The 26,885-nt window shown below is 44.4% G+C and overlaps 3 protein-coding genes across 5 annotated transcripts in view; 1 reads left to right on the forward strand and 2 right to left on the reverse strand.

The window, feature by feature from the left end:
- The window catches only part of hspa4a (heat shock protein 4a), a 73,293-nt gene extending 72,581 nt beyond the window's left edge, over positions 1 to 712 (reverse strand). Inside the window, exon 1 of the mRNA XM_052046828.1 lies at positions 709 to 712. The gene's annotated coding sequence lies outside the window, so the exon portion shown is untranslated. The remainder of the gene's footprint in view (positions 1 to 708) is intronic.
- On the forward strand, positions 1 to 22,998 carry septin8a (septin 8a). 3 transcript variants are annotated; one of them, XM_052046863.1, is made up of 10 exons: positions 1 to 177; positions 5,667 to 5,781; positions 6,406 to 6,601; positions 8,253 to 8,439; positions 11,553 to 11,714; positions 13,034 to 13,130; positions 15,821 to 15,989; positions 16,081 to 16,213; positions 16,380 to 16,549; positions 21,340 to 22,998. In XM_052046863.1, exons 1-10 carry the CDS (start codon positions 148 to 150, stop codon positions 21,506 to 21,508), a joined length of 1,428 nt encoding a protein of 475 aa, XP_051902823.1. In that variant the 5' UTR covers positions 1 to 147; the 3' UTR covers positions 21,509 to 22,998. The 3 variants fall into 3 exon arrangements, with proteins under 3 accessions (XP_051902823.1, XP_051902824.1, XP_051902825.1); XM_052046864.1 differs by having other exon boundaries at positions 21,343 to 22,998; XM_052046865.1 differs by lacking the exon at positions 21,340 to 22,998 and adding an exon at positions 17,468 to 18,166 and having other exon boundaries at positions 6 to 177.
- Positions 22,642 to 24,933, reverse strand: ccni2 (cyclin I family, member 2). The gene is made up of 5 exons (XM_052046886.1): positions 24,587 to 24,933; positions 23,438 to 23,594; positions 23,204 to 23,338; positions 23,040 to 23,114; positions 22,642 to 22,947 (listed from the first exon to the last, which is right to left on the reverse strand). Exons 2-5 carry the CDS (start codon positions 23,549 to 23,551, stop codon positions 22,738 to 22,740), a joined length of 534 nt encoding a protein of 177 aa, XP_051902846.1. The 5' UTR covers positions 23,552 to 23,594; positions 24,587 to 24,933; the 3' UTR covers positions 22,642 to 22,737.
- Between the last annotated feature and the right edge of the window lie 1,952 nt (positions 24,934 to 26,885).

Raw genomic sequence — 26,885 nt, forward strand, 5'->3', positions numbered from 1 at the left:
AATCCTCTTGCCTCTCCTTTCTTCTCTTGGTCTCGTATGTCAGCAGCAGGCGAGCATTAGCGAGAGACGAGGGCAGCTCCCCTTTCGCCCCCAACTTCTCATTCAGTCCTTCTCAGCTGCACGCCCGAGCACCGCACATTCCGCACTATGGCTGCAACGGACGTGGACGTGTTTTCGGTGAGTGAACCTTGTCTATCCAGGGTGGCGTCTTCCCCTATGACGCTCCCTAAAAAAACGGTCGCGATAGTGATTTACGGAGAGTGTTAACGGGTGTGTGGCTAAGCCTCTCCCCCGCTTTAGGAGCCACCAATGTGGGGCTGTCTGTGGGGGCTCAACCCACCAGACGATGAAAGTGCTCTGTGGAAGCAGGTTTATCCAAACAAACGACGCCTCTTTAAAGTTATTTTTCCGTGAAGTTTTGCCTGCAAGCGATCTTGCATCATATGTGCGTTATTGGCGTGGGTGTTTTTTTTTAAACATTGACTGCATTGGAGTCCATGACGAGTGTGAACTAGCTAGCAGGTATCTGTTCCAATTTTGCCCGCTGATGTAGTAATAATAATAATAATATTAATATTTTTTTATAAGCGCCTTTCAAGACACCCAAGGACACTTTACAAAAACAAAAAACACAAAACAATACGGGTTGAGCAGCGGCAGCCAAAACGCGTGCATCATGGAGATGCCTCCGCATGTCAATTTCTTGACTAATACCTGCCAACATGCATTTAATCTTTCGCTATGAATTATTTGTGTGTGTGTGGGGTCAGGGGGGGGGGGGCGTGAGGACATGTGTACAGTATTTATGCATGTCTCAGATTGCCATACAAGACAGGAATGTATCTGAAATATTTCACATAATTGGTGTCAATAAATCAAGCAGTTTTTGCTGTGCATGACAAATTCATGGAATTCATCACACTAATAGCGCTCTGTTCATGGCTTCTTAATATATAATAGTTGAGTACAGTTACCACTTAAAATATAATGAGCACTCCCAAATATCACCATAAAAACTTGGTCACATTGTATTCGTGTTTCTCGTGACATTAACGATTGTACTGTAGTAATAGTTCAACCTTGCACGGCGGTGACATTTTTGGAACTAAAATAATTTTTATTACTTGCTGTTATTCATTTTATCCTTAATACAATTTATACTATTAACATTATTAATGGCTATTTTTCTTTGAAAAACCAAATCTTAATTCACATCACATTGTGACTTTTTGAATTGTGTACGATTGTAACTCCCTTCTCCGAAAATAACAAATTTGTTCTCCAAAATTGTCTTTTTTGATAACATCTCATCTTTGCGCTTGTCATTTGGAACAATTTGTATCATTTCAATATGCCTTGTTACTTGAGGGCCTCTTGACAGTTTTAATGCAGGCTTATGAAGTGGACAGTGAGACAGACTGAGTTTTAAGGATAACGGGATTAAGAGGAAGCTCTGGGCTACTCCTTGTTTGTGCAAAAAATAGAAACAAAAAGAAAGGAATAGGAGCAAAATCCGTGTCTGCTGCTGAGCTTCTGTTCTAAAACATATAGTACTGCTTACTGAGATTTTGGAATATAAAATTGGGGCATTGATTGTGGAGGGGGCAGGGGCTGAGAATGCAGGGCAGCAGTAGCGGCTACACAGCTGGGGCCCAACTGGCTTCCTGTCTCTTTTTGGGAACTAAGTGAGACCATATTGAACATACCGACACCGTTGGTGTAAAGGCCACTCGGCCATTGATATGGCCGTGTCATCGGCACGCGTCGCAGAGCTTCTGCATCACTTTGTAGGCCATGCGAAACGATCGATGCAGCCAATTACCCCGCAACTGTTGTTTTCTCCCATTGATTCGGGTCGAACGGGGGCCAATGCATAACAGCACCCTACTCGTTTAAAAAGGCCCTCCAGTGATGTTTGAACACACAAAGCATGTCAAGTTTGGAGAATAATTAGCATCAAATTAAGCAGTACTTGATGCAGTTGTCGAGCTCCAACAAGAAGTGAAATATGAGATCCAAATTACAGCACTTTTCCCATGTTTGACATGTTATTTGCTCAAAGGAGGGTCTTGAACCCCACCGCACTCTCTGGTCCCCAAGCATGCTGTGCCGCTGTTACATAAGGAAAAGCCCTTCAACATGGTCACCATGTAGGGCGCTTACTGACCCTGAAGACCATTGTCTCTTTCCCCGCTAGGCCTGGCATGCAATCTGGAATTGTCATCATGCACAACTCAAGGCAGGAGACAGCGGAGTCATGGCATGCCACGATATGCTTTGCAACTACGGACTGCAAACCAACTTGTTTTTACACAAAGACGACTTCTCAGACGCATTTCAAGGAATTAATTATTGAACACGTTCGGGTCAGACGATGTGTGCCGCATGCAGGATTTCGTATGCCAACAATGGTGATGTATTGCGGTGCTTATTGAGCGAACATGCCACAGGCGCCCCGAGGCGAGCTTGTCAGAGTCAATGTTGTGCACAAAGGATGAGATCAGCGCCGCCGCCGCTATGCGAATGAGTCAATGTCTATGTATGGAAGAGGTCAAAGGCTCCCAAAACTTGAGATGTATACCTCAAGATAATGTTGTCCAGCAAATTTTGATTCAGGGTCTAAGTTATTATAATAAACTAGCTCGTTCGCCGCCCTCCGGGCGGCTCATCAGCTACTTCCTGCGGAAGGCTGGTAAGGTGGGCCTTCGGCCCACAAAAGTGTTGTTGCTTGGTTCAACTTTTTGTTCATCTTCATTGCTTATCGCGAAAATAAAGAGATGTTTAGCTCTACTAAATAACTAACAATTTCATTATGCTTGTGGGTAGACAACATTTTTTCGCTACGATGCCCGCGCGATCGTAGTGAGCCACTGCCTGAGCGGCGCAGTGGCGGCGCGCAGCGGCGCGGTGAAGTAGGTACGTTTTGAAAAGGGACAGACGGAAGGACAGCCCGCTTGCGGGACGACGCGCAATATATATATATAATATAAAGATGCGTTACGCAGTGCAACTACCAAGGCGTCACGTGAGCCCTTCCAATCAAACGAGCATCTGGTTTGACGAACCAAAGACTTCAGATAACGACAATGATAATTGCTTTTCAAAACAATGGGCTGTGAGAAGTTATATCATTGAAAAATCAGGGGTTTTTTTTTGGTGACCGTTGGAAGTTCCAATATGCGGTTGCGCAAATTTCTGGTGAAAAAAAAAAAGTACATTTGAGTTTTGAGGCTGCACTGTGGGACAAAGTGCAGGTTGAAGACCACCTGTAACGGTGGATTCCTTCACTAGTCACTGGCGCAGCTCATTCAAATATTTGATCTGGCGCGTGGAGATGATTTTTTTTTTTTCTGTTCATCACTAAGGACAAGTGGAAGGCTGCATTGCACTTGCATATTTTCACTTTCAATCTTTTCCACATGCTGTTTTGGCTTCTGAACTGTGCAATCTCGTCTTCCCCAGCCAATCAATCCTGTCCCATAAGCGTCAGTAAATCAGTGGAAAACCACATTGTCGTGCATCCAGTCAGGCGTTATTTTCTGCTTCGTTGACTGTTCTATAGATTCACACTATTATTATTATTGAGTTTTTTTTTTATACTTTAAATGCATTCTTTAGGTGAGCAAGGAGTGATTCATTGCCCATGATTTGTGTTTTTATCCGTTTCAGTTCCGCGATAGTGTCTGCTAAGTCTCACCAAGATAAACATGTCTGGTTAAACAATCCCCCTCACTCATTTATTTTGTCTTTCCTGTGGGCCGCAGATGAGCGAGGGGGGGGGGGGCGGGGGCGGAGCGAGGGCAACGCGTGAGAATTGCGGAACAGGAAGGGAGGACGCTTGAGTCGTTGAACAGAGATGAATATTTTTGTGTCATCCCTCATACTCTACCCACTGTAAGAACGCCCGAAGTGCCCGCTGTTAGCGCTTAATATTCGCCATTCTCATCTGAAGACGTACATGCGCTTTGATCATCGAGGTTATCGGTTGCCGTCCTCCCCTCACACGTATGAATTATATCTAAAGGGTCTCCAGAAGCCCTCCCTGATCCGACATCTGTTCTCGACACTTCATCCTGCTCCTGTTGCGGTCCAATTGGGCCTCATTTTCCACCTTGCTAAGCAGCCACATCAGCCCGCTCTGGAATAAAGCCTTGGAAAATAATTACTAGTTATGTAATAGATGTAAAGAGGCATTTGTTGAACATCTGAACTGATTTTTTTAAAAATTATTTGGAGACCCCACACAAAGAATATTTTTTAAATCAAGTTCTTAACACTTTGAGCTCCTGTTCTCCGGTAGGGCACTCCACAACACGGATGTTGGGTTGGCTCGTTTGGTATTGTCATCTGCACAGTGAAAGCTTCTTCCAGATTTTTCAACCATGGCAGAATGTATGTATCTGAAGGGAAGAATCCCCAGCAACCCTCGGTTCATGCAACGTTCCCTGGCAAGTTAAAGCAAATCACCTAGGCAACATTAGAACTTGCTAAATGTGTGTGTGTGTGATGCGTGGGGGGCGAGGGGTGGTGGTGAGGTTAAGCTTATATGGCCACCCATGGTAATCCCTCTTAGTTCTTCCTTCTGCTTCTGCTTTTTTTCACGTTTGGTCATTATCACGCGTTTATTCAAGCCCAAATGCAGTCTGGGTACCAGTCATGCCGCTTACACTCTTTTACTTTTGGTTTAATGCCTGAAATAATTATTTTAGCTACCACAAACGGTGGCAGTTTATTATCTTTACAAAGTGTCTGATCAAAGCGAAGAAAAGCCCTGTAGTGTTTTTTTTTTTTTTGGCAAATGGCAGATTTTGGATAGAGTGCTTGTCGAAATGAATGGTACCAATAAAATAGGACAAATAGAACCCCGGCTAAATGAGATGTGGTTGTGCTTGGACGAAAAGTGACACCGCAGAGAAAATTTTGTCTGTAAGGGGCATGGCCAAAAGCAATACCTGTCTTTCAGTATTGCATGAAATCTGATATCCTCTCCTTATCATCTTTTATTCTGCCCCCCCCCCCCCCCCCCAGGCCGCTCCACCCCCACCTGTAGACAACCACTGGTGATAGAGGCTATCACCATCATTGTCTTGTAGTTTAGGCACTAATTCGCCGGAAGCCACCTGCGGCCCCTCCCTGCAGCCATTTCCTGTTGTCCTAAGCCACACATTGCCCCCGGGCACTGTTTGTTTCCTCAGCGATGGATGACCTTTGACTGTTCAGTCCAGTCCATGCTTCCTCTCATAAACCTTTCGTCTGTTGCGCTTCCAAACCTATGGCCATGTACCGAAGTACACGACTCGGCGTTCCAGGTTTCTGATTTAATACGAGGCGCCGTCATGCATGCGAAGGTTGCCAATGCGGTCACGTCTAGCCGAGCTGCTGCCGTTGGCTGTGACATCAACGTTCAGGAATGCGGCCGTTTTGGTGGCCTCGGCTGGATGAGCAGCGCTTAGCCTGTAGCCCGTTTCATCTCGAAGTTCTTATCTGCTGCTCCGACACGATTTTTTGTGCTCACTTCTTGGCTGTCTCAATTATGATGTTGATGTGTTTAGTCTCGTGCATACATCACAGTCTGCGATAGTATATATGAGCTGTATGCAAGTTTCTTTACAAATATTTTTTCTTCCCTCATGTTTTATGTTCTCCTTTTTATGCGTGTGCCGCAGAATGAAGAGAAACGCAGCCTCAATCTGGGCGGCCATGTTGGATTCGACAGCCTCCCCGACCAACTGGTCAGCAAATCGGTCACGCAGGGTTTTTGCTTTAACATCCTTTGTGTAGGTAAGGAAATAAAGTTGTACCCTGGTTATCGCGTTGAATTCACGACGCGACCAAGTGGCAAATGAATTTATTTGTCTATCAAATCCATTTTCCCCCATGAAAATGAATTGAAATGCCACTAATGCATTCCAGCCTCCCCCCACTTTCCGTACATGTGAAGAGGACCTTGAAAAAAGGAATCATAATTTTGATGGAGGGCAGTGGGGAGAGCACAATTACATTTTTCAAACCCATTCAGCCCGAGTTGAGTAGCAAAAAAATTCAAAAACCCTGAGATGAATTTGATGATGACTTTTCTAGCATTTCCCGTCCAGTATTTTAGAAACATAGTTCCTGTTGTTTGACTATGTAAGGTCATCTGCTTTTGTTTCACAATACCATTCGGTGACTGCCTGACTCTCGGCACAATATGCTGCATGGCCAAATTTCTTTGGTCAGTTACAACATCAGCAGTGCGTTAGCCGTTGAATATTTTGCACGACGCTAAAGACCAAGTCTGAGTCGTCTTTGCGAAACTAAAAGCTGCGTTTCAAACCAGACCTATTGATCCACTGCGGGCTATTGAACGCCCCACGCACTCCGTGTTGCTCTGTATTACCTTACATGACTTCCGACCGTCCCCAGGGGAGACGGGCATCGGCAAGTCGACGCTAATGAACACGCTCTTCAACACCATGTTTGAGAATGAGGAGGCCAGCCACTACCAGAACGGTGTCTACCTGCGTCCGCGGACATACGACCTGCAGGAGAGCAACGTCCACCTCAAACTCACCATTGTGGACACCGTCGGCTTCGGCGACCAGATCAACAAAGACGACAGGTGAGGATGAAGGAACAATGAGAAACATATATATATATATATATATATATATTTTCAAGGCATTAAATGTTACCTTTTAAGATTAAATGAACCTCAAAATTTTCGTTAATGGATGCTACAGCTTCTTGTTGCTTTCAAGCTTAGCTTGTAGCAGACGTGTGCACATTCCAGCATGACGTCTTTGATCCACTGGCGTAAAGGACACTTTGATTCGCTCCTCTTTCATCCATTACTGCTTCAAACAACAAAGGGAATGGAGGAAAGATGGCACTGTCTGTTTTATGTGTTGTGTTGTATTATGATGTCATTTTATGTCAAGTGTTCTTTTGATGGCAGCGCGGGCACCCGCAGCGGCTCCTCTTGTTGTCTATTTCACTCATTCAGTACCAGCCAATTCAAGTCTGAAAAGACGTTTAAAAACGTCTTTGGGAGTGAATGAGTTAAGATAAGAGGAAGGAAATTTAATCTGCGCCGTATGTTACAGCACATTTGACAATAAAGTTGTACTTGATACTTGAAATTTGGAACGCTCTAAAAGCGATCCCATTTGGAGTTGAACCAAACAACTTATTCGTTCTTCAAAAGAATTAAAGTATTTTAAAACATTATTCTGCCATTCTACCTTCAGTAAACCTGAAAAATGATCGCCATGGTCATATTTGAATTCTTTCGGCAACTATTTTTCTTGAGTGGTTGCCACGATAACGTCGCGTCGTTGCGCGTTCAGGTGAAAAAAAGCAGACATCAAATCAGTGCACGCTCCCGCGCATTTTTCTTTCCCCATCGGGACTGAAAATAATACAAAGTTAGCGGCGGGGGAGGAAGTCTTTATATTTCGTCGAGGGACCGAGCCCTCTGCTCAGAGTTGGATCGCGACCAGCAAGCGGCATTCTCACGCCCTTTGAGAGCAGCCACTTCTGTAGGCCACGTTCAAGTGGCCCACCGAAGGCCAGACGCTGCAGCGCGCGGCAAAAGCACGTTCAAAGGTCAGCGCCGGCACATTCCATAAAAGAAGATTGAAGATGCGTGTGAAGGGATATCTGTGAAGATGCCGTTTGGAGATAATAGAGTCATATATGGTATTTGCCAGGAAAAACAAAATGTTTCGAGTTCAAACTGTCCCCATCATATTTTAACATGGAAATAGACATTTTTTTTGTGGTCGTGTGCCTCAAAGGTGTGTCTTCAAAAAACTTTCACCTTTGCCTTACATTTTTCTCCGCACCACTGTCCTTCTGTGAAAAAAAAAAAACACACAAGCCAAAGAAAAAGTTAAAGTAGCGCGCACACTGTATCTTGTGATCAGGCACATTTCTCCCCCAAATGTTGATCAAATTCCAACTTGTGCAACGTCAAGCCGTTCCGTTGTCTTGAGGCAGATTCGTGGTTCGTCTCTTGTGACTTGATGAGATCGAGTAATCGCGCTTAATTATACAGATTGCGGTCACTGGTGTGGCCGTTAAGTCCCCATGTGGCCCTGCGTGCGAAAGCTCAAGATGGGGGTAAAAGAACACAACACAAGTCTCATCCAACGCTCAGCTGTGCAGCCTCAAGCTGAGATCTTGGCAAAGAACTGCACATCCGAGCGGACACGTGCGTCCGCCCGAACCGAAAGACATGAAAGCTTTTTGTGTTTGTCCTTCCGGCACAGTTACAAGCCCATTGTGGACTACATCGACACTCAGTTTGAAAACTACCTGCAGGAAGAGCTGAAGATTAAGCGCTCGCTGTTCAACTACCACGACACCAGGATCCACATCTGCCTCTACTTCATCGCCCCGACGGGACACTCTCTTAAGTCCTTGGACCTGGTGACGATGAAGAAACTAGACAGCAAGGTAACCTCGCCAAACCCGTCTTAGTCACTGTCGGGCCATTGTTAAGGAAGTCACAGTATCATTGTAGCAAAAATGCCGATGCCCTTTCACTCGGAGCGGTTTTGCATTTCATCCCCTTGAGCTCTCTGCCAGGGTTTTGTTTTCGTCCTCGCAGTTTTAAAGGAATACAAGTCAAACTGCAGGCTTCCGCCTCCTTTATGGAGGACGGAGGTGGGGACTGGGGGGGGTTGCACATTGGGGCCAGCCCGCCAATTCTGAAAACGAATAAAAGCCAAGAGGAAGTTATAAACTGCCCCGAAGACATTTGTTCAATCGCTGCATCATATTATGTCGTGAATTTAGTACGCAGGCGACCTATTGGCGTCCTTCCAGAAGCCAACATGTTACTTTTATTACAATGATGAATATAAATCCATCTGTCTCTTGACCACCACAGCCGCAGAGAATGCAGCATGGAAAAATGCAAGGGAGAGCGGGGGCGGGGGGGGGGGGGGGGGGGGGGGTGGAAGGAACCCTCCTGCATAACTCAAGGAGCGTTTTTATGCATTTCCACGCACCCGAAAGTTCACTGCTGGAAACTGATATCCGGCGCTGAATGGTTACTTAAGCGCCCACGTCTATAATCTTAACGTTGATTTACGCATTGTAAAGTGGTAGATTTGTGCCTGGAGATGCGGCGCTAATAAATTCAAAAGAAAGCAGATGGTCAGCTTGTGACCAAAACCTGCCGGCGTACTTCGGCTAGCAATGCATGGCTGCACTCTTCCCCCCCCCCCCCCCCCCCCCCCCTGCCAAATGTCTTCTGCTGCTATTTAAAACAATGACTCCATCCCGCAGCCAAATTTTGCTTCGAAAGGACTTTTCATGCGTCCTTTTGTGAGCGAGGCATAAAAAAAAAGATGCTCAGGCATTTCATTCGTTCAGTTTAGCGTGTCATAAATGTCGCCGATCTATGCGCTGCTTGGAAATGACGAACCGCGAGTATGTATTTTTATCTGTTGATGTTGCTTAACGTCCCACGACGGTTGTCGTGTTTTCCTTGAGTCAACATTCTAGTGAAGAGGGAATTAACGGTGCCTCTTTCGGTACCACAGAGAAACCCCCTCCCCCCTCCCCCTTGACCTCAGCATCTCCGTTTGAAGAAAAATATTGTTTTGTTTCATGTGAATGCGAGTCGGTGTTGAGTGATCGCGGCGGGGGGGGCTGTGATACTTCTACACGCCTGACGTTTTCTCCCAAAATGAAGGACCCATTCGTCACAGTGTTTACGATAAGCATATGTTGACTTATGATTCAAAAGAAATATTTTCCGTTGGCCCTCCATCAGCATGAGTCATTGTAAGCCGTCGTCGCCGTGGAGGTTCCGTTGAACGCAGGGTTAAACAAAATTCATCCTGGAATGCTGGTCGTCTTTAGATTAGTTCCCGATTCGGAACCAAATTGTGTGGTAGATTTGCCTCACAGCAACATTCTTCGCTGCTCACCAGTCAACACCAAAAACAAAACGCACATTTTAATTTCGAGGTTTCATTGTCGTACGTTTGCCCTGTCGCGATGATGTGCTTGAATGTCGAAGCAAGGCAGACACGGATCTCTTCCGTCGAGACCTGAACTGCTGTCACGGGTAGAACAGGGAAAGTGGACCAGAAACGGCTTTTCCCTCGTGGTCTGTACAATTTGCTGTCAAAGCAAGACGATGGTTGTTTTTTTTTTCCCCCCTCATTAGCGGAGTATAAAAATTGCACCTCCCTCGCACGCACACACATACACACTCTTCCCTTGGATCCTGAGCCGAGTGTGCTGCTTAGAGGCAAGAACACAGATAATCTTTTTCTCTCACAATGAGCCTATTTTTGTTCTTAAATGACAGAGGGAGTCTTTTCTAGGGAAATGTCTCAGCACCCAGATTCACTCCTCCACTAACCTTTAAAACCCCCCCACGGCTTCAGTTTTGTTGTGCTTTAGGATAAAATGACAGTCGCTTTCGTGTTTTTGGTTGAACCAAATATGCCCGTTTATTTTGGGTGACCCCAGAAGTCTTCAATGTGCGGCTGCCTCCTCGGAATCCAGAATCTCTGCTTACACCCGACGATAGATGCAGCATTTATCCACCCATGCCTTTTATATGAAACCCAGCGTGGGATGGCGCTCCCCGCCTCTGTCACGCCCCTCAAATTGGTGTTGGAAGTTTTTATGGCATGCGACCCAACAAACAACGGCAGGGAAATCGCCTCGGTTCAATGCAGGCGATAATGCCAAATATCTGACTCCGTTTTTCCACTTGATTGCTGTTTGTAGAATTATACGAACGCAATGATGACTGCACACGCTTCCCGGTATTCAACATTTCTTCTAAACGGTCATTGAGGCCCAAATTATCATCCACTTGATTAAATCAACACCGCACGTCACATATAAATGTTGATCAAAGCAAATCATATGCGGCTGTAATTGCCTTTGACGGCATCCGATACCGTCATGGCCCGACACACACTGCCGCTCTCTGATGCCGCTTTTGGAACTTTGGGAAATGTGCGGTAAAAGCGACACGGTGGAAAAAGCGAGCTACAACCCATGAACAAAAAAATATATATACATAAACACACACACACACACACACATTTTTTTCCCAAACTGTCAATGTATTGCAATAAATTTAAGTTTATTCAGGGTTTAAGGACGATGCCCTGCTCCAAATGAATGATCTGGGGAAGTTTGCAGCGCTTGGAATGTGACTCCCGAGAAGCATCGATGTGTGGCTTGGTGGGAATCTTTGGCCAGTGGGGACATTTGAAGAGCTTGTGATGTACATTGCAGATGAAGCGCAGTTTGTTTTTACAGTCGGGGTTTGTTTTCATGCGTGCGGAGATGTCTGAGCTTGTTGATTGCGCCTCGCTGCACATTTGTTTGTGGCCCGGTGAATAGGGCAAGCACATTTATCTTCTTTGTAATTCACTTTAAATAATTTGCCTATGCACTGAGGGTCGATTCGTGCAAACATCTTGTCAGACACGATCATCATCGGATGTGAGAATGCACGTCAGACTTTTTCTTATTTCTGTGCCGTACTGCCGCCACACTTCTAATCGTCCCTCCCTCCCTCCCCCCTCCAGGTCAGCATCATTCCCATCATTGCCAAAGCTGATACGATCTCCAAGAGCGAACTCCACAAATTCAAAATCAAGATTATGAGCGAGCTGGTGAGCAACGGCGTCCAGATATATCAATTCCCAACAGACGACGAAGCCGTCAGCGAGATCAACTCCTCCATGAACGTAAGTGGTTGGGAACACTCCAGCTTATTCCCACATTGTCATTTAGCAGTGCAAATCTTTTTTTTTTTTTTTAAACCCGCCTTTTAAAATCTTGACGTTTTAGTGTAAAAAAATTTTGGGGGGAAAACTCCCTCTTGGATAAAGCAGTGAATTTTTAAAAAAAAAATTTTTACCCGCCTATTAAAATCTTGACGTTTTAGTGTAAAAACATTTTGGGGGGAAAAAAATTCTCTCTTGGATAAAGCAGTGAAAATCTTTTTTTCTTTTTTTCTTTTTTTTTTTAAACCCGCCTTTTAAAATCTTGACGTTTTAGTGTAAAAAATTTTTTGGGGGAAAACTCCCTCTTGGATAAAGCAGTTAATTTTTTTTTTTTAATTTTTTTTACCCGCCTATTAAAATCTTGACGTTTTAGTGTAAAAACATTTTGGGGGGGAAAAAAATTCTCTCTTGGATAAAGCAGTGAAAATCTTTTTTTTTTTAAACCCGCCTTTTAAAATCTTGACGTTTTAGTGTAAAAAAATTTTTGGGGGAAAACTCCCTCTTGGATAAAGCAGTGAATTTTTTTTTTTTTAATTTTTTTTACCCGCCTATTAAAATCTTGACGTTTTAGTGTTAAAACATTTTGGGGGAAAAAAAATTCCCTCTTGGATAAAGCAGTGAAAATCTTTTTTTTTTTTTTTTTTTTTAACCCCGCCTTTTAAAATCTTGACGTTTTAGTGTAAAAAGATTTTGGGGGGAAAACTCCCTCTTGGATAAAGCAGTGAATTTTTTTTTTTTTTTTACCCGCCTTTTAAAATCTTGACGTTTTACTGTAAAAACATTTTGGGGGGAAAAAAATTCCCTCTTGGATAAATAAAGCTGCGTTTGGTTTGACATCTGGCTCATCCTCGCCTACTTTCCCCATCTATTCGCAGCCAGTGACATCACTGCCATCTTATTCCGCTAAACCAAAAGCCAGGCAGCCAGCGGGCGTCAACTCGCCACCTAATTTTTGGGGTTGCGTGTTGGGCACGACTACCCCTGACGAAGCGTAGCTTTGAGAAAAAGTGTGTGTGTTGAATCAGAACACCAAAATAGGGCCCTCGGTGCCCCCACTGAGCCGCATGTTAAATGAACAACAGAAGTGCGGTGTAACCACATGCTTGTGCGTCTTTCTCATGTGGGCTGAATGAGAGATGCCTCCTGTAGTTCAACAGCCTCTATATTGTCCCCCCCTCCACACACACACACACTGCATTGCTGCACAAGACACTGAAGTAGCTAACATGGCTTCATTCGGCATGACATCAGTGACTCTGCGACCGGTGTTGTGTCTGCAGGCTCATCTGCCCTTTGCCGTGGTGGGAAGCGTGGAAGAAGTTAAAGTTGGGAATAAGACGGTGAGGGCCAGACAGTACCCCTGGGGTGTCGTGCAAGGTGAGTGCACGCAACGGCTGCGTCGCGTGTTTGTTTGCGGGCGCGAGGAGGTTGCGTTTCTGGGCGAAACGCGACATTGAGGCCCCTTTTATATACCGCCTGCATTCCAGTTCCGATACCGAAGCTTTAAGGTTTCAAGTTTACAGCCTGAAATCGAGAAAACTTGAAAGCCCACGACTGTAGTTTATAGCACTAAAACCAATAAAGTCAGCATTTTCCTTTTGGTCTGCTTTCACTGAGACGTGCACTTAGTATCAGTCCCGACTACTCCCTGCTGCCGTCAATTTTGGTTTTCCCGGTCGTCATGACTCCCCTGGCAATTAAATGAAAAAATGTGATAATTCTGGAAGTACGCCGCGCAAATGATTTCTCCCCGTAAAGAGATGGTAGTGTCATTCCAAACCACGGCACACTCCAACCACAATACACATGGTACATTTATAGTTCCCTGTCAGCGTCAGTCAAACCGCGACTTTATCTTTGTCAAGGAGGATTTTGTGTTCAAACAGCGCTTGTAGCGAATCCCCTCGGATGGTGCCGACCCCATGAAGTCAGTTTAGATGTCTCGAAAATAGAGCACGACACGGGTGTTGAAACTTTGACATCCAGCTGTACAAGTCCAATTGCATGCGAAGGGCACCCGCAGTGGAAACTAGAGCGCTCCTGGTGTGAAAGTGATATTATTAGCAGAGGACATTATCATCTGAAGGATATTTTTTTGCGCCACGCCTACAGCTGTGACTTTGACTTGATGCCGAGTGACGGGCTCAACACTAATCAGCGGATGAGCAGATTGGACACTTTGTGCAGATGCCGTGATTCTTTTTGCGCTCGTCCCTTGCACAGCAGTTAAGTGGGAGTAAGGAGTCAAATCTAAAATCAAATGTGGAAACGGATTTGGTCAACTTTACAAATGATGTCCCCCCTTCAATTGATTTTATATCTCGCCAGTTTCTACATTGAACAGCAAAAAACACGTGTAAAAGCGCTTCACTGTTAAATTTCCAAAATGAGCATGCCCTTTTTTTCTCTTCAAAATATTACAATTTTACAAGCGTGCTACTGTCAATGAAAACTAGTCTGCACATTTTTTTGTTTTTTGTTTTTACGTGACGAGCAAACGGGTCACTCAGCCGTCATAAAACATGTTTCATACACAGCACGTTCATGTGAAAAGGAGGCTCTGTGTGAGCGGAAACAATGTGTGCGAGGCAAATGTCATGTCGATGCGTTATGCTAACCTCTGCAAGAAGCCATGAGAAATTTTCCCAGAGGGAAGGAAGGACAGGAGGAGGACTGTCAACTGGAGAACAGGCTTTGGGTTTCTGTCGGTGTCTATGTGTGTGCTTTCCTTGAAGAATGTTATCTCTGAGGTCCAGATGTTTTCTCAGCTATTTGTCCAGCCGGACTTTTGTGTGTTGTATGCAAACGTGGAAACTATTAAGCACTTAGCTGCCATTTGGTTCCTTGGCCGACAACCGTTTTTTTTTTTTTTTGGGGTCGTCTGTGAAACTGAACTACATGAGCAGTCTGTTGCACGCTTCTATTTGCAGTTTGCGTGTGCGTGCAAGCCTGTGGTCAGCACAAATAGAATGATATAAATGAAGAGCGCTCGGTGAATCCGCCGCAGAGCCCATCCTGTCTGGTTTTTGAACTTGTTTGCTGCATGAACACATTGTTTGTGAGGACAAAGTCACCCTTTCACCACCCTGCCAATTAAACTTAATCCGGTTGTGCTTAAAATAAGACGGAAAACAATTGGTTCATTACATTTTCCTTCAGCTAGAGAGGAAAAGTCTAACCCTTTGCAAGGCACACCGTTTTAAAATTTGACAACATTGGAACCGCTATGAAAATATTTTTGTTTAAAACCTCATCAAATGATGTGGCATTTGTTTTATGTTGAAGTTGAATAAATAGTAGGCCTCGCTGGGTATTTTTTTTTGTTTGTTTTTTATAATTGAGTTGATTGGGGGAGGTGGGATTTCAACTACGGGCTCTCTCAAGATTTCATTCTCACAAACCTGAGCTTCTTTCACCAAATTGACAGCCGTCAATTTTTCATTTCCCCCTTAAATGTAAAAAAGATTCCGAACTGCAGTTTCCTCAACAGTGTGTAATGGATTTTTTTTATTTTTTTGAGGATGTTCTCTTCGCATTCCTTTCGGGATGTTTTATGGCGATATTTTTTCTGAGACAGAGAGGAAGGGGAGGGCCACAGTGTGACAGATGGGCAATTGGAATGCGATGGAAAATGCTTGGCGGGAGCAAAGGCCCAGCAATAAAACCGCGGTGTTATTTCACATTTGTTGCGCCGTGGTGCTGATTCGCAGACACGCGGGGACTGTATTCACTAAAATATCAGCCTGCGCTATTAATTTGCTTATGAAGAGGCAGGCCTTTATTACTATCAACACAATTTTTGGAAGGATATGAAACACTGTTATTCATACATTTAGAAAATTGTGTTTTAAAGGAGATATAAAAAGCTGTTGTGGAGAATTGGGGTGAAGCGGCCAAAACTGTGAGCCCCGTAAATGCGGACTCACACAATGTTGTGGAGTGAGCGAGTGCTGTTATTGCTTTGGAATAAAATTGAAACGGGTTCTTTGTCATTTGAGAAAAATAGTGTCTGTGAACTGAGAGAATTGACGTGATAAACTGTAGTTTCTCACGTCTTTTTCTTCAAGTGGAGAACGAGAGCCACTGCGACTTCGTCAAGCTGCGGGAGATGCTGATTCGAGTCAACATGGAGGATTTGAGGGAGCAGACGCACGCCCGCCACTACGAGCTCTACCGACGCTGCAAGCTGGAAGAGATGGGCTTTAAAGACACCGATCCGGACAGCCAGCCCTTCAGGTACTGGGGGGGGGGGGGTAAGAGGGCATCACACCGACCACCAAATCCCGTCAGGCCGTCTCGAATGAATTCCGCCGCGTCCTCTTTGCAGTCTTCAAGAGACTTACGAAGCCAAGAGGAAAGAATTCTTGGGAGACCTGCAGCGTAAAGAGGAAGAAATGCGACAAATGTTTGTCAACAAAGTCAAGGAGACGGAAGCGGAGCTGAAAGAGAAAGAGAGAGAGGTCAGTCGCTGTCTTGCAGAACAACATCGAACGCGGATTGCTAGCCAACCAAGTGAGCTCAAAAATGTTTTTCAGCGATGAAGGGAAATGCTTTTCTTCCTGTCGGTTGAAATGACACGTGCCAATCATCTCCGCACCGTGTCATTTTACTAATGGTCTCCTGCAGCTTCACGACAAGTTTGAGCAGCTGAAGCGCATGCACCAGGAGGAGAAGAGGAAAGTGGAGGAGAAGCGGCGGGACCTGGAGGAGGAGATGAACGCCTTCAACAGGAAGAAGGTGGCCGCCGAGACGCTCTCCCTATCCCAGCCTCTCAAGAAAGACAAGGATAAGAAAAAGTAAGCACGCGCTCCTCCCTCTCGTCGTAACACTTGTGCTTTTCTTCCCTTCCTTTCTTATCCGCCATCATCTCAGGACATCATTGACATTTGGCTTCACCGTGTTAGCCTTCAGTTTGAACGCCCTGTATGAGCTGACCAGACATTAGAATTTCCGTAGAAAGCCTCCGGGCATATGCGAAAGGAAGCTATCACCGCCGTGACCTCGGCTGGACACTTCCTGTCCTCTCCCTTTTTTTTCCTTCCTCACACTTCATAATTCAGAGACACGCCCACTCGGCTCAAACAATCTTTGCGCACGGTGCGAAAGTGCCTTTGACGATATGCGTGATGCGCCGCTTATCATGTGTCCACATACAAAGCAAACAGGATTTTCTTGTATGCCGTAGTCAACGGTCGTGTTTCCGCTGAGGCCCTCGTCGTTGGTTTGCGACCTTGCCGCGAGCCATAACTGTTCATCGCAGTCAGACGGTCATCTTAATGGGACAGACGGCACATCCGTCATCCAGACGTATAAAACAAAAGCACACGTCACGATGACTTGCAATCTTTGGAAAGGCAGTTCAGTCGTGATGTTTTGGCCGCATTACAGAATAGACAATGCATCGCCTTTGCTGACAAACGTGTCGACTTCACAATGACTGTAATTTAAAGGGATGGTGAGCTTTACATAAAGACTCGGGAGCTCATCTGGCTTTAGATCAGCGTCTAATCTCCAGCAGTCCTCAGCTGACGCCTCACCCCATGTATGTGGTAGCATGTGGCTCCCTCTAGTGAGTTTCAATTTTGTCACCCGTCCGTTGAATTTTTTTCCTTCTTTACTAACACACACAGTACCATTTTGTTCCCCCCCCATCACCCCTCCGTGTTGTTTGTTTTTAATTTAATCACATTTGTGTTTTGTTTTGTTTTTTCCAGTTAATTTATGGCCGCCGTTTTCCCCTCCCCCACACATGACCACGGATTTGTCCTCCATCACAACAGCAACGACGACGCCGATACCATGTTTGTTTGTGTTCTGACATTCCATCTTGACATTGTGCACATGGACCAATGATGATGATGATGATGATGAAGCCGTGATGACGCATGGTGAGAGTGTTCACTTTGACAACAATGGCCATCATTAATTCAGGATTTCCCCCTCTTTATTATTATTATTATTATTATTTTTGGACACTTTATATGAATATTTTGTGATTGCTTTCTTTTTTTTTTTTTTTTTAATCAACACACCGGAGATTCAAATCAACTCATGAACAGCTTGAGGCTGTTTGGTACTGCAGTGTAAGTCTTTAACAATGTAGAGAGGTGTGCTTATTCAAATCCTTATTATCGTTATTTTCATGTTAGTTCAGTGTATGTGAATATTGTAAAAGCTTACTCAACCTACTATGCAAAAAGGTCTTGGGAGTATTATATTGTAACAAGTCCCTGAGCGATATAACAGAAACATAATTGTAAACAGTAGAGGAAGGCAGCAGAGAGACACACACACACACACACACACACATTCAGGAAAACCTCAAAAGCCTCAGCTTGCCGAAGAACGAGAGCAGCTGTGTTTACTGTTGTTGGAAATAAATGCAAACATTAAACTTCCCCGCCTTTCCCGCACATGCTGTCCCACAATGTTGCCTGTCTTCGTTAGCACAGTATTGTTCATCCCTCCGCCGCCCCAACCGTGCTGACTTGAGCTCTGTGTGTGTTTGCCAGAGGTGGGGGGCGCGGGGGCGGGTCAGGGTGGGCGGAGTCCTAGCCACTGTCTGCGGAGGAAGTGTCTGACAGGAGAAGATTATGGTTCGTTGACAGTGTGTTCCGTTGTGTACACTGTATGTGTGAACGGCACCTGCAGCTGGCTGTAAACAACCCCGCTACCCCCATGCCCCTGACTCCTAAACTTCCTCATTTGAAGGAATAACTTTTATGTACATTCACCAGACAGCGACAGTACAAGGTTGCCCCCCTTAAGAAACGGAGATACTGTACAAACTGCATTAAATAGGGATTTGTGTTGAAAGGCAAAAGATTTACCAAACTTCCAACAACATTTTACTTGGTCCTCCTGGTACAGTATTTTGACAACAGCATTTCCTCAAAATTGAAGACACTTGGTAAAAAAATTGTGCGTCTCCTTTAGACTTGATTTTAAAACGTCTCATTAAAAATGGAGATCTTTTGAGTGAGAAGTGGCTTTTACACTGATTGTTGTGAATTTTGGAGACACCCCGTCAATTATGTTGTTACGTTGTCAAGGAAAAAAAATTAAACATCAGGTTCTAACAATAAATGCAGCACAAATTAAACTGCTCATTGTAATCCACATCAAGAAAATAGGGCCTGAAGTACATTTACCAAAATATTAAAAAACAGTTCTCAGTCACAATAAGCCCATTTGTTCAATTAAAGTTTCCAAAACTGAACATTAAGAATAGTAAGAATAAGAAGAAGCTTTATTCGTCTCACTATGGAGGAATCCCCAATTTACAGCAGCAAAGTGACGAAAGGAAGAAAGTAGAAGAACAAAACGTTTAGGAGTTGCTGTCAAGGCAGCCACTCGCACGGCCACCATCTTGAAGTCGTAATAACAAAATAATGACAACACATTTTTAAAAATCGTGTTCTATGCTTAAAAGAAATGGCTTTTCCAGTCAGTCCTACCCCACAAAATCTTCTGCAGTTCATATAACTGAATTAATACACCCGTTTATTTTACAGTATACCCGTATTGGCTGTTAGATTTGTTCTGTTGACTGAAAACTAAATTCTCTCATTTTGTGCCTCGTGGGTGTTAATATACTCAACCCTAGAGAGTGCCAAATATTTTATGAAGAGAAAGGTGTCTATTTTTTTTTTCTTAGGGAATAGTGGGTAGCTCTGAGAGGACAACACAATAGTGAGCAGCAACCTTTGTGGAGGCCCTCGCTGCCAACACTGCCGTTATTATTCTGTGCGCAGCGCCAACCGCGGCTCACTGGACCTCATCCAGCAGTACAATCTGCTCCCTCCACATGACCGAGCGGTGTTCACTGCATTTTGGACCGACCGCGTGATTTTTGAGAACTAAAAACACACAAAACACGTTTGACTTTTGAGGTTGTAACTTTATTGTGTGGTACAGATACAACAAAGATAACGGAGTATATAGCTGCCTAGGGAGGTGAGGAAGAACATTGGTCACTAGTTTGGCTCCACTCTGAGGACAGTAACCACTTCAGATTCACAAAGGACCAGATTAGTAAATTGTGAGACTTGCGTACAACACATTTTTGTGTGGAAGTAACGTGATGACAGAGCTTAAGAGCCTGCGCAAAATCAAATGGGACACTTCATCCCAAAATAGAAGCATTTAACGACAGCTTGATTAGTGTAGCGGTTGACGAAACGCACGATTTTGCCGTGGTGCTTATGAAAATCAACACTAGTGGAATAATTAATAAAAATCGTATCGTTAAGTCTTAAAAGTAAAGCTTTTTTTTTCTTCTTATTTTCAAGAAATAGTTACAATATTGGTAAAATAAATGTGATTACCGGTAAATAAAAACGTTAATTTAATTTAAGTCTTTAAAAGTGCGACTGCGACTATGGCCGTGGTTAAAATAGAGCGCCTCATGAAAAAAAAAAATGAAAGGATTTAAACTGCCAAAAGCATTTAAAAAAAAAAAAAAAACATTCCTGAACTCAAACACATGACCACCTCGGGTTTATCCTTCGCACAAAGCAAAATCCTTTCGCGGCAAACATCGTTTCGGGTGAAAAAAAAAAGAAAAAAAATAGTAAATGAGAACTGAAATGGACCGCTCTTCAGTCAATCAGGTGCTTATTGCATCACATATAATTTCACAAGGACGTAAAAACAGTAACCCAATGCAAATGTTGAGTCAACATTTAAAACTCGATTTCAAAAGTAGAAGGTTATTGCACCGACATCTGCAGCGGTGGGCAGGGCGAGACGCTCTCCTGTGGAGAATTGAACGGCGACGCCCCTCCGCTGCCCCCCTCCGCTTTCAAGCTCATCTCTTCATCGTACAAACGCCTTAAACCGTCATAGTACTCATCCGAGTCCAGGAGCTGGTCCGCGGATCGCACCTTCCTGATCCTACGTCGGAGGCGGCGCGAGGGTGGGCGGACTTTGTCCACCTCCCCCTTGTAGACGTTGGTGCTGTCAAAAATGTAGACCGCGTTGGCGGGCAGGGAGAACTCGAGGCTGCGGAGATGCTCGTCCACCGTTTCCTTGCAGTGGATGAACTCGACGCTATCCACCTTGATGGGAAGTCACCAGAATTCAAAATGAACGTCTCGAGCAAACTATTTGGCTTCACGAGTGCCGGCTTGGTGTCATGGTGGCCACTGGCATCACAAAGCACTTTTTTTATTCTTGAATGCCTCATTTCACCCAGCATGTGCCATCTCCCTTGGAAGTAGCTTCAGTTTTAGACTCTCGTAAAGCAGAAAGATAAAATATCAAGGGATGGAGATCACCATTGCAGGTAAACCATTGTCGCCTCATTCGTAAGTTAATTGAAGTCATTCTGGGAAAATGTTTCCACCAAGCACCACACTTCAGTTTGGTTTGCCAATGTTCACACTGGTCCGGTTTGTATTTTCGCTGTGCAGGCGTGAAAGTTGCTACGGCTAGCATGATGTCAGATTTGCACCACAATGTAGAAGGTGGGATCCCACTTGAGGACTCGGTGTCAAACTGAACAGAAGTGTCTTGTTGCTTGGCGGAAACGGTTCCGATGAACTCGCAGGCAGTCTTTTTACTTTCTTACTTGCGCTTTCTTCAGCAGATCCGTAAAGACGGAGAACCAGTCGGGCGTGAGCGCCTCCAGCTCCAAGGTGATGATGGCCAAGGCCAACGTGGAGCCCTTGAACTGCCAAAGCTGGTGGCAGGCCATACAGTGCTGCACCTGCCTGGTCCACAGCGCCACCTGGAAGCCCGGAGGCCTCTTCTGACGCCCCATGGACGGAATGAGGTGCGGGTGGCCATAGACCAGCAGGGCGTGGAACTGCGAGGGGAGATGAGACCAACACGAAAGCGCATGATGTCATTGTTGTCCTCGTAATCATCCCGGACCTCTCCCGAAACATCAGGTTGGATGACGAATCACCCACCAGCTCATCACCCCTTCACTCATTGATGCGCTCGTTTGTATTGTATCGTATTGTATGTGCAGTGCTTTTCTGTGCTCTGGCCGTAGGCGCCACACCCAGTCCGAGTCGGACCGAAAAGGTATGAAAATACATTCACCGGAGCGGACATTCATACATTCTGGACATTTATTGGCGCCAACGATCGTTCATCTCTCGAGGAGCCGCGTTGTTATAAGCCATGTTCACTTTGCGCTCTCAAGTGGGGAATTTTAGCGGATGATTCAAAGGGAGTGAAACGCTTTATTTTTGTTTGAATTCTGCCTTCTCAAGATGGCCCGGAGGTAACGACAGCATCTCACTGTTGTCATGGTGAGCCGTTTGTGATGAATTATCCATCGATTTTATTGGCGCTGAAAGAAATTTTGGGGAAATATATTGTTCGGTCTGAGTCGAGAGTATTTATTTCAAAATATTTATTTGAACAGTATATATATATATATATTTAAAAAAATAAATCTTTATTTTGTATTATTATTTTTTCAATTGTTATTATATTGCGTCTCTTTATATTGAAGTCTTTGTTATACTTGAAGTGTTTGGGAGAGGCCCTCAACAATATAATGCCACTTTTCCACTGTATGTTGCTGTTTTGCTTTGCTTGTTTTTTTCCATTTCAACAACTCTGGATTAGATACAACAATTTTCCATCTACTATTTAAAAAGAGAAATAAATGTTGGAGTATAGTACAGCAACAACAGGGTAATCTAACATGAGCTTGTGTACTTATTTTTGCCACTTCTAGCTGTACTGTACTTGACCAACAAGCAGTGGTAGTTCCTCTTTTGAGAAAAAAATGAATAGAAGCAAGAGCAGAGGAGGCACCATACAGTGGGAAAGGGGCATTATTTTAATCCAAGATGGGAAAAGTGTCGTTTTGTTCTGGCGAGATTGTGACTTTAAGAACTTCCCGTCTGCTGTTGATTCTTATGGACGAAATGTAGGCTTGACGAGATTAACGACTCTGGAGGAAGCACGGCGGGAGATTAGACAAATCACCGCCTGATGTTTTACAAGATGCGCGTGAGAAATCTTAGCCGGAAAGAAAAATAGTCCCAACCAAAAAAAAAAGTCGCAAAACTTTGGCTAACGACGATCTTACAATGTGAATGAAGTCGACGGGCGTGGAGGTGTACAAGTCCCAGTGCAGCTTGTCCAGAATGATGCGCTCCATCCGAACGATCTCCGCCGTGGAAAAGCTGCAGCCGCTCTGTGCAACCAAGTCGCTGACCGACCCTTTGACCTGTTTTCAACGCGGGGCCAACAACAAATAAAAGTGTTGTTTGCAAGTAGCGCCAACCTGTGCGTGTGTCTTTCTTTTGATAACCTCATTACCTCATCTTCCTCGTTGATTTTGGCAGCGAGGACCAGGGAGGTAAAAGCGATACATTTTAAGTATTTTGGCTGCGCCTAAAAGCAAAATGGACGCAGGAATCCGTACCTTTAAACCGTGAGCCAGTATTTGATTAATTTTTTTAATAATAGAATTCTTCACGTACTTTGACGGTGGAGAGCATCCGGTTGAGGACGCACACGCCCAATGCAAAAGTCTCTGGACAGAAGTGGAAGCGTCTATTCATGCCCCCGAGCCACACGATCAAGTCTTGATGTTGGGACGACGACATGTCAGCACCCTAAGGAGTCAAAAGGTTTGAAAGACTTTTAACTTGTGTTTTATGTTGCGCCTTATACGCCGCCGTCTTCCTGAGCAGGTCCTTGAATGCCAAACGCACCTGGACGCATCCGCCCTTGAAGACGAGGGCCTTCCAGAGACGCGCCTCCCGTACCAGCGCCGCCTCCAGCAGGCCGAGCAGCCGGCGGTTCTCTGCGTCGCCCGGACCCTTCATGGCCAGTAGCGCCCGGGCCACGATGCAGGCAAGGCCCACGCACCTGGTGGGGAGAACAAAAAAAACCAAAAAACTAACGTTTCAGTGTGACTTCAACAAAAGTCATTTTTTTAACTTTTTATTTGGGTTTTTGGTGACACTCCCAAATTATGTAAAGCAAGCCGGTCCATTTAAAGCAGTGTTACTTCAGAATCAATAGAGCCTTCACTAGAAACCAAATTTAAGGCACATTGGGGGTCATTGGTTTACTTATTCTGATTTGTTTTATGTCTATGGCCTAGAAGTGTTTTGATACCAATATTTCCGGTAATTATTAATTTTCTAATGTGGAGGTTCTTCTATGATTCCAAAACTCGGATTTACACAATCAGGATTTTTAAAATGATAATCGCGCGTCCCTATGATGACCGAATCTATTTGAACCATTTGTTTGTTGACTGTACAGACAAACCAAGCTGTTCGCGGTGGATTGGGACTAGGCCGGCCCACCAAGAATAAAAACTGGCATATAATGAACACCCATTGAAATGCATTGGGGATAATACCAATTCAATCCTATATTTTTTTTTCTCCATAACATTTTTTTCTCATAAACAATCGATACATGAAAAATGGCTAGTAAACTCGGAGGAATGCGACCCAATAACAACAGAATCTAGGGTATATACTGTAAATACCAATATTATTGTGTCTTGTAATTATTTGTGGTTCCCCAAAACAAAAGCGGAACGCAAAAACCTCCTCGAATGTGTTATGTGTTTACAAATATATAAGGAAGTCAAACGCCGTGGTTGCTGCAGGAAATTCTGCGCAAAACATTTTGAGAGGTCGCGGGCAGACGGTGAACAAACAACGAATGCTGCCTAGACGGAAGCACAGCTACGTGCAGCAGGGGTCGATTGTCGTATGCACGGTGTGAGATGGCAGTAGACGGAGAAAGAATCCAGGCGGGACGACTAGCTGCAGTTGCTGCAGGAAGGCACGGACATAACGCATTCATACCGCGACTTTTTCTGCACGTTACAACATTCTTACCTCTCGTCGTTGAAATGCACGATAGCTCCTCGATGGCGGGTGCATTTATACGTCTTTTTAGAATTAGTCCATGGTCAAAAAATAATAATAAGCAAACCGAGGCGGGATGCTGCAAATAAAGGCGTTGTTCTGAAGTAGTAAATATCGTGCGTAATTCGCGGTGAGTAACCACATTCTATGTTTGATAATCGGTTCGTTCAAGAAAGGAAACAAGAACGCGTAAAGGAGCGCGAATAAACGAGGCAGCTGCAAGAAAACAAGCGCAAAAACAAGACAGGAAGCATAAAAAAAGCCCAGGGACTGAGAGCAGGCTGTGTTTTGAACACCGAGCTCCTCCCCTGCGATGACGTAACGGATACAGAGAATTATGTTAGTGGGTCAAACATCCGGGGCACTTGAGGACAAAGTGGTCAAAAACACTGAAAAATGACGTCGTTTTTTGTTGTTGTTGTTGTTGCTCGTAATATGTTTTAGTCAATGAATACAAAAAAGTTGAATATCAATATCTTATCTTGATGTACCTCGTTTAAGGCGCAAACCTGACCACGCACGACCGTCCCTGTAAATCTACGAAACAACAATCACGAACGAACATAACCTGAGATATTTCTAGTCTCGTCTTACAATATGGCGTGCTCTTTGGCTTTGTTAGCGAAACAATTTTGTTCAAAGTATAAAGCCAATCGACAACACAAAATATTAACCAAGTGCGCAGAGCCTTTAGAATAACATTGCTGGACGATTGACAAACTATTTAGCCAAGGGACTGCTTCATCAATCAGCTTTCAAATTTGCTCCAGAAGGCCAGTTTAGTGGCCCAGAATAACGTCACCATTGTCCATCCTCTGATTGATTGGTCAGAGCAATTTAACAGACCCCGGTTTGACAGGCCTGGAAATCTGATTCCCTCTAATCAAATTAAATATGTTGAATGAACTAAAATGTGACCACAAATTTGTGTGCGTCACACAATCCAATCGTTCCACGAGTTCCCCGTGCCTACTGTGGCATCTGTCAATGTGTGAAGGTTACCATGACGACAAGGGGTTGCACTATTTGTTGGGCCCAGAGTAACAAAAAGCTATTGCAAAAGCTGGAAGGTGCACATGAGCTCGAATAACAAGCATAAATCATATTTTCACTCAGGGAGTTAGCACTTCATCACTAAGATGTCAAATTACATTTGTCGATTCGTGTCGGCGAGTGCGTGATTTGGAGCGTATGGCGGGCGCATCGTCAAACGCCTCCCCCGCCCTCCACTTCCATCACCGCAATGTGTTGACAACTTCACTGATTAATGAAGTATTCACGAGGCAACACACGCTGTGCAAACCATTCACACATCAAATATTTTTACTGGCAATGAGGACATTCGGGATCTTAACTTGTCACGTTTGTATTTTTTGGAATAGTCCTGATTAATCCATCATAAATAGGTGACCCCAGTTAAAATGAATGGCATCACTACTGCTACTACTACAATCTGCTCTAGCCTAATATGTGGACAAATTCAGATTCCCTAAGTGTCTAACGCAGGGGTGTCCAAACTTTTTGCCAAGGGGGCCAGATTTTATGTGGTAAAATGTCGGGGGGCCGACCTTGGCTGACATTCTTTACATTGAACAACAATATTGTTCAGCAAATTTTAGTAAGCCAGTCTGTTTCACATTTCCATTTTTATTTTAATTTCAACAATCTTAAGAATTTCTTTTGGTTCATTTGAAACAGGCATATCACGAGCAACTGCTTATTCACTTGACTTATTCACTTAAACAGAAGTCTCCTGAGTGCAAATTGATTGATTTGAAACATAAAATGTATCACCATGACTTTTCAATAGTCACAAAACCTTTGACTCTAACAACAGGGAAATGAACAAGCAATACACATATCCACAACTGCAAGGATCATTTGAAATATGACATATCAGTCAATATAAACACGGAGTGATGTCTTGTTAACTCGTGAGTGATGCCCTCTAGTGTCTAAATGCTATTACTCATTTAGTGAATGCTATTACTCATTTAGCCACTAGAGGGAAGCAGTACTCTATGAAACATCACTCACCAGTCTACGAGACCTCAGTCAATGCAACACGTGTTCCATTGCGCCCAAACTGCGGGCCAGACGGCACTGATTCTATGACAGGGGCCGAGGGCCGGATGAAATTCGACCGCGGGCCGGATTTGGCCCCCGGGCCGGACTTTGGACATGCCTGGTCTAACGAATTGTAAGTGCACTGCATACTTTTATGAAATTCACTCACACATGCCCCAAGTGGCAGTTTCAAAAGTGTGGC

The sequence above is a fragment of the Hippocampus zosterae genome, chromosome 16 (assembly GCF_025434085.1).
Source record: "Hippocampus zosterae strain Florida chromosome 16, ASM2543408v3, whole genome shotgun sequence".
Taxonomy (NCBI): Eukaryota; Metazoa; Chordata; class Actinopteri; order Syngnathiformes; family Syngnathidae; genus Hippocampus; species Hippocampus zosterae.

Bases quoted from the DNA above. Each gene is read 5' to 3' on its own strand.
- septin8a (XM_052046863.1), top strand. From the start codon at position 148: ATGGCTGCAACGGACGTGGACGTGTTTTCG. The intron at 8,440-11,552 runs GTAACCTCGCCA...TCCCCCCTCCAG, and splicing joins TGAAGAAACTAGACAGCAAG to GTCAGCATCATTCCCATCAT. The intron at 11,715-13,033 runs GTAAGTGGTTGG...TTGTGTCTGCAG, and splicing joins AGATCAACTCCTCCATGAAC to GCTCATCTGCCCTTTGCCGT.
- ccni2 (XM_052046886.1), bottom strand. From the start codon at position 23,551: ATGAAGGGTCCGGGCGACGCAGAGAACCGCCGGCTGCTCGGCCTGCTG. The intron at 23,339-23,437 runs GTGCGTTTGGCA...TTGACTCCTTAG, and splicing joins TCAAGGGCGGATGCGTCCAG to GGTGCTGACATGTCGTCGTC. The intron at 23,115-23,203 runs GTACGTGAAGAA...TTTTGCTTTTAG, and splicing joins GGATGCTCTCCACCGTCAAA to GCGCAGCCAAAATACTTAAA.